This window comes from Sprattus sprattus (genome assembly GCF_963457725.1).
Source record: "Sprattus sprattus genome assembly, chromosome: 3".
NCBI classification, from domain to species: Eukaryota; Metazoa; Chordata; class Actinopteri; order Clupeiformes; family Clupeidae; genus Sprattus; species Sprattus sprattus.
The window spans coordinates 44,750,839-44,758,338 of record NC_137922.1 but is presented as its reverse complement, the minus strand read 5'-3'; the positions used below and the strand labels follow the sequence as shown (position 1 = coordinate 44,758,338).

The 7,500-nt window shown below is 43.2% G+C and overlaps 1 protein-coding gene across 1 annotated transcript in view; it reads left to right on the top strand.

Moving 5' to 3' along the window:
• Window positions 1–7,500, top strand: part of LOC308361522 (neurotrypsin) — a gene marked incomplete at its 3' end in the record, with an annotated part of 39,035 nt that overhangs the window by 9,326 nt on the left and 22,209 nt on the right. The window contains exon 3 of the mRNA XM_080833888.1: window positions 6,894–7,136. Within this exon, the coding sequence (XP_080690014.1) occupies window positions 6,894–7,136 (243 nt within the window). The remainder of the gene's footprint in view (window positions 1–6,893; window positions 7,137–7,500) is intronic.

The window sequence follows — 7,500 nt, the reverse complement described above, 5'->3', positions numbered from 1 at the left end:
ACGGGAGGAGCACCAGAGTACCGACCACGCGGCTCTCTCCTCCCAGGCGCTCCTCGACGACGGCACACACACGCTCGAACGTATGGCGCGTGCAAACACATAACTCATAACTCGCACCAGCGAATTCTACCAGCCCATCCGGCGGAGCCGGTCTGTGTCAGAGCCGGCTTGGTGGAAAGGTGCTGAGGTGAATTCCATAATTTCATCTCGCGTGCTCGCCGTGTTAACAGCCGGTTTGGATCGGTGTAGGGCCACAGTGAATTTGCCTAGGCTCAGACAACGCACGCTGATCATAGCAATGAGAGTGTGTTCAGTCGTTAAAGTATTACAGCGCTGTGTAAAACCACTCCTTACATTTCTCCACTCCAAGAGACTTTACCTTCATCCTATCGTGCCGCCACAGTAGCGAGGGTAAGCCGAAGTGGGTCAGGTCAGAGGGAGGCTGCGACAGGGACCTGGAGAGGGAGAGAAAGAGATGGAGTGAGGAGAGGAAGGGTGTAGGAGCGATGGGGAGAGGTAGGGAGACATACTTAAAAAGAGAGGGAGATCGGAAAAGAGACCAGGAGAGAAGGAGAAGAGGAGTGCGGGAGGAGAGTAGAGAGAAGGAGAGAGAGGTGAGGAGAGGAGAGGAGAGAGACAGAGAGAGTGGTGAGGAGAAGAGAGAGAAGGAGAGAGAGGTGAGGAGAGGAGAGAGAAGGAGAGAGAAGGAGGGAGGGGAGGAGAGGAGGGAGAAGGAAAGAGGGGTGAGGAGAGGAGAGAGAAGGAGAGAGGGGAGCTTCTGGATGTGGATCACCTGGTTAGAGGTGTTTTTGGATCCCCTCCTCCCCGCTTATCTGTGCCTCTGTATGGCTGGCTCACACTCAAGCTGGTGGCCAGAAGCCCTTATCTCCTTTCCTCCCTTCCTCCCTTCCCCTCTCCTCTCTCCTCTCCTCTCCTCTCTCCTCTCTCCTTTCTCCTCTCTCCTCTCTCCTCACTCCTCTCCTCTCCTCTCCTCACCTCTCTTCTCCACTCTCTCCCTCCCTCCTCTCCTTTCCTCTCTCTCCTTTCCTCTCTCTCTCTTCTTCCTCCAGCATGGGGCTCAGGCATCAAAGAGGGATGGAGAGGAGAGGAAAAGAAGGGGGGAGGAACAGAGGGGGTAGGTAGGGAGGCCTGCCTAGTGGAAGACTTGACAGCCAAAGCATGTTGCTGTGAGATAAAGAACTGGCGGGCCGCTGCAGAAGCACCTTCACTGTGCCCCTGGCTCTAAATCCCACATAGGAGAGGGGAGAAAGGGAAAGAAAAAGAGAAGAAAAGAGGAAACACGAAAAATAATAAAAGTCTCAACTACAACTTGGTCAGGGTGGGGCTTTCTTTTTTCCCAGATGGTTGCTACAGGAGATTATCAAGGATTTATTTGGACAGTTTTGTCCTTACAGTGGGTTCTTAGTGGGGGATTTACTAAGTTCTGTCAGGGTAATTAGCCAGAAGTCTCCTTGATGATGACACACACACACACACACACACACACACACACACACACACACACACACACACACACACACACACACAGACAGACACACACACACACACACATACACACACTCACAGGCTGATCCACAAACCCATCGGTGTGATTTACATACGAGATTAGCTTTGGACTGTGATGAATTGACTGGCCATTTGTTCCAGTTTAGAAAATTGTGGCCGTCTTTCATCTAGTTTGGGCGATGGTGGTAGCGGCGGTGATGGTGGCAGCAGCGGTGATGGTGGCAGCGACGATGTTGGCTTTGAATCTCTGCCAGCGAGCTGATAATTGTTCACTGGCTTTCATAGTCACTGCAGACTGTATTTAATGTGTGCGGTGGGCTTTTGTGAAGCCGTCTGAAATGAAAAAGTAAAATGCCTTTATGTAGTCTTTTCTACAGACTCAAAGGAGTATTATCTCCCTAAAATTACTGTGTGGTCTGTTTGTGCGGGTGTGTGTGTGAGAGAGATAGAGAGCGTAAGAGAGAGAGAGACAGAGAGAGAGAGAGCATATGTGTATGTGTGCATGTGTTTGTGTGTGTATGTGAACATTGGTGTGCATGTGTGTGTGTGTGTGTGTGGGTGTGTGTTTGTTTTTGCATGCATGCACCTGTGTGTGTGTATGTACGTGTGCATGTGTGTGTGTTTCAGAATACGGTGTTGGGATGTACCCCAATCCAAAATGTTATCCGGGAAAGCAAAAATAATGTAATGAAAAAACCCAAGATATTTCTTCAACCAAAGTCGCTTGTTATCATTCAGCTCCATGATTGACATGTCTGTGCGACAGCCATTATGTTTCTTCAATTCGTTTCATTGTATTGTGGATGGCCACAAGATAAAATTGCGCATTCTGTTTGCCACATAGGACTTTGATTTCCCTAACAAGTAATTTCATTTTATACACATTAAAAAATGATCCAGATAACGAAGTCTCTGTACCCCTACTCGGTACTTCCTGATAATACTAAGTACATATTGTTGGTTGACTGCCCATCTCCAGTGGAGAGGCTTGGGTGTTTCTCTTCCAGCCAGGTGTGTTTAAGAGAGGTAAGGTAATTTATCTTGTGGCTGTGACCTTTGACACTTCAAGCTGAATAATGGGGGTCAGAGGTCATACGACTAGGCCATAGCTTTTCTGATCAACTTAAGTGCAATGATACACTGGAAATGCTGTTAGAGAAAAGTCAATTAACATTAAGGCTGTTGAAATTTACACTTTCATGCTCTGGAAGGTCGATAATCGATAGAAGTCGATAAAATGCACATCAACCCATTTTAGTTTTTGCAAAGCACTCACAGGATTTGGTGTCTAACATTCTTTACCAAGCTGAGATACAACATTTAGTTTTATAAATGTCCACCTTACAACGTATTACACGTTTAATCTCGTAAACATCTCAGAAAAGCTGTCATGTTTTGTACCGTGCTATGCTTTGACAAATAATCATCATAACAGCGAGTGTCCAATGATAATACAGTATTAATAACAGTTCTCAGAATTTGATATTCCATTACAGCTTATGCTATGTGCCTTTGAGATGTCATAGCATCAGAAAATCCAATCTGTTCTGACAGATATGAATAACCTAACATAGCATTGTTATAACCCTGGGCACTTCATGAGAAAGTAATGACTGTACATGGCATCTTCTATGTCATGTTCATGGCCTTGTGAGTTTATGACAGAGGGTCCAAGTACAATGTTATCAAGTTATATTTTGGACATGAACGGCTATGGTGAGAACATAGCAGTTTACATCTTTGGTATATATATACAGTATATATACTGTACATATGTATACATATAGGGAAGTGCTATACAGAATATAGCAGTTTACATCTATGGTATATATATACAGTATATATACTGTACATATGTATACATATAGGGAAGTGCTATAAAGAATATAGCAGTTTACATCTATGGTATATATACATACTGTATGTATACATATAGGGAAGTGTTATACAGAGAATAGAAGTTTACATCTATGAAATATATACATATGTATACATATAGGGGAGTGCTATACAGAATAAAGCAGTCTACATTTATGGTATATATACGTATAGATAGGGGGAAGTGTTACACAGAACATAGCAGTTTGCATCTATGGTATATACATATATATTGTATACATATAGGGAAGTGTTACACAGAACATAGCAGTTTACATCTATGGTATATACATATGTATACATATAGGGAAGTGTTACACAGAACATAGCAGTTTACATCTATGGTATGTATATATACATGTATACATATAGGGAAGTGTTACACAGAACATAGCAGTTTGCATCTATGGTATATACATATGTATATTGTATACATATAGGGAAGTGTTACACAGAACATAGCAGTTTACATCTATGGTATATACATATGTATACATATAGGGAAGTGTTACACAGAACATAGCAGTTTACATCTATGGTATGTATATATACATGTATACATATAGGGAAGTGTTACACAGAACATAGCATGAAAATAAGCTGCTATGTTTTTGCATAGACAGCGTGTTTATGAATCAATGTCAGTGTTACCTAATGTGAGTCAGTATCACCTCCAGTCAACACTGAGGCCATCTGTCTGTATAGCACCTTCAGAGGTCCCCAGCTGGCAGAGGGGTCAAAAGGTCGTTCAGTTACCTGTGCTGATGCGCTCAATCTTTTGTTTACTTAGCCTCCTTGTTTGCAAACAATAACACATTAGGTAGGTAACCTCCATCTGACTGTCAACAATTATGAAGGAAGATACGAAGATAAAATACATAAATAAAATAGTGAAACACATTAATAAAATGGGAGAGAGATTAGCATGTGTGTTTGGGTTGGAGACGTGGTGTCCTAGAAATATTTTCAATCTGTATCTCTGTGTCACTAAATATTGATTTTCCACTCAGTGTTTTGCCCTTCCGCTTGGCTTCCCACCACTCACTTTGTTACTACCAAGACGATGGCTGCCATATTATGGCTGCTATTTGTTCAGGATCATCACTTTTTACTGCCTTAAACACAATACACAATAACCCAATAATATGGCCGACGTCGTCTTGAATTATGTGGCATCACTAATCTCGCAATCGCCTACATCAAACATTAAACACTTTCTATAAGTGAGCAGACACAGATCAAAGCGATGCCACTTTAGTATGCACTTAATCACACTATCGTGGGACGTAAGTACACAGTAGCGTTATTAAATGGTTATAAAGGCGCCTGTCACTCTATCATAGGCCAGTATGCTGTTGTGCTGTAAGCCAAACTGAAGAGTGTGGCTATATTTAGACAACGTTATTCTTAGGACTACTTCCCGTGCCATGCATATTTAAGGAGAAGACGAGGTCCCCTGTGGAGTGGCTTGGCACTTAATGTCATGTCATTGGGTTGTGTTGGTTTGGTTCTCATCCATGTGAAACAGAGACACACGTATGTGTGTGTGTGTGTGTGTGTGTGTGTGTGTGTGTGTTAGGGATGCAAATTATCGATTAATTCATTAATCATTAGTTGATAATCTTATCGATCGACTTTCGATTAATTGATAAGCGGCGTTTTTCACCTGAGTTTCAGTGCTTCAATAGGGCCTTTAAAAATAGGCCCTATTATTATTATATTACATTACATTATGATAATTCTATTATATTCTATTATACATTCCTCAAGTAATTATGCATTAGGAAAAGAAAGCAGAAAAGTTTTTTTATGGTATAACAAAATCCATTCATTAATTTAAAAAAAAAGAAATAAATTATGGACTGGCTCAGTTCTTGCATTTGAAACAGACATAAAACAAAAAAGAATAGAAGAAATTAAATAGAGCCAAACAGAATATTATTGAGCCTATAGATTATGAAGAAACTGCATCTAGGCTATTACAAGCTAAATAGCCAACACAACTCTCTGAAGTTTAACTCGCGCTCACGGTAGTGACTGAGGGATAGAGTAACTTTACATTCTTAATGACAAGCCATCAGGCAAAGGTAAGCTAGCCCGCTAACGAGCTAGGTATCTAATCATTAAGCCTGAGTGAGCTAGTCCGCTATCAAGCTAAATAGCCAACTCAACTCTTACTTACTTACTTACTCTCATGAGCCAAACTCGCGGGCACACGTTAGCGCGGGAGTAGACAGAGATATTCACATTCATAGCAAGGTGAGCTAGCCCGCTAACGAGCTAGGTAGCTAACTCTATGAAGTCTCAGTGAGCTATCCCGCTAACGAGCTATTAGCTAACCTGAGTTTTAAGACTATAAGCCATAACTCGCGGCAGTAAGCGAGAGAAGGTATAATACAGTGTAGCTGTGATTTTTAGGTTGACCAGGTGAACTGGTGGTGCCATGCAGGACAGAAGCATGCACAGTGTTCAAATGGTAACTGAGTGAGCTAGTGGAGCTATTGTATTTCAATACCGCATTACACAGAGAACATTTGTTTTCAACCGGTCTCTCGCGCTAGCGCCCTCTAGCGATTAATCGTGATTAATACATTTTGATCGAGCAACCTCTTAATCGACAATTAATCTAAAGTCGATTAATCATTTGCACCCCTAGTGTGTGTGTGTGTGTGTGTGTGTGTGTGTGGGTTGTCACTGAAAAACAGAATCAAAACAGAATCAAATCATTATCACAATGATGTTATAGAACTGGGAGGATTATTCTCACTATATATGACACAACCAAACACTGATGAAGGAAGGGGCTAGTAAAATGCTCACTAAAGCAGCTTCTGCTGTTGTTGTTGTGTCCTGCGGCTCAGGTTCTATGGTTGGGCAGTCATGTTTTTGTGTCTAGGGGGCTACAGACAGCGCATGGTGGACTGTGAAGGAGAGCCTTTATGGATCCCAGGTACAAAATGTGGTGTGTGTTGCGGCTGTCTCTAGCCTGTTGTGCGTTGCTCTTGTATCTATAGTTCTATATTGGTGAGGCTGCTATGCGGGTGAGTACTTTAATGTGATAGCGTGAGGATTGGCTGCTGTGGGAAGTCCCCAACCAATAGCACAAGAACTTAACATCTTTTCCTGTGTAAAACTGAAAATTACCATCAATCCCAGAGGTTACACGAGGGATGGCTGATTTTGTACACTTCTCCATCTCCACTGTTGGCTGTGGCTTAGAGCCAGACCAGGGCCAGTGATGGGTGGGATCAGTCTGTGGCTCAGAGCCAGTGATGGGTGGGATCAGTCTGTGGGTCTCCAGTCCACTCATGTGTTCCCTAATCTCCTGAGACATTTCCAATCTTCCCATCTTTTACAGAAAATCCCCTATCATTCTGCTCTCTCCCATTTTCTGAAAATGAAATCTCCTGGTCTTCTCTCCTCCCCTCCTCCTCCTCCTCCCTTCCTCTTCTTCCCCTCCTCCTCCTCCTCCTCTCCTCCTCCCCCAGTTCCACTCTCCTGTTCGGAGGGCTTCACAGAACTGGGCTACTACAACGGAACCGTCTCCCAGACCGACTCGGGCTCGCCCTGCTTGAAATGGACCGAGTTCCCCGACTACGTGCAGCAGTACCCGGGCCGCGGCCTGGGCGACCACAGCTATTGTCGGAACCCGGACCGCGAGTCCAACCCCTGGTGCTTCTTCAGGCAGAGCTCAGGGGCCATCGGCTGGGCCTACTGCGACTGCCACCAGGGTAAGAGCTCTGGAGAGAAGCATGCACGCACAATACATTAAAACATATCTCAGAGATGAGGGTACAATATAGAAAAGTTGTTTGGAACTCTGGAGTCATCAGCTGGGTCTACTACTCTGAGTAGAGAGATTTCGACACGCACAGCTTTAAATAGCTGAATTTAAACTCTTTGCTCTTTAAACTGGGACAGGAGAGCCGCTGAATGAAAACATGTTTGATCTGTGCAGTCACTTTTTCGGTGATGCGAAGGGCATATGTGCATGATCTTTTAATTGTCACGATAGAAATTAGAAATGTGTATAAAAAAAGGAGAGGCATACAGACATTTAAATGGAATAAACCTTTTTTTTTAAAGAAATTACTC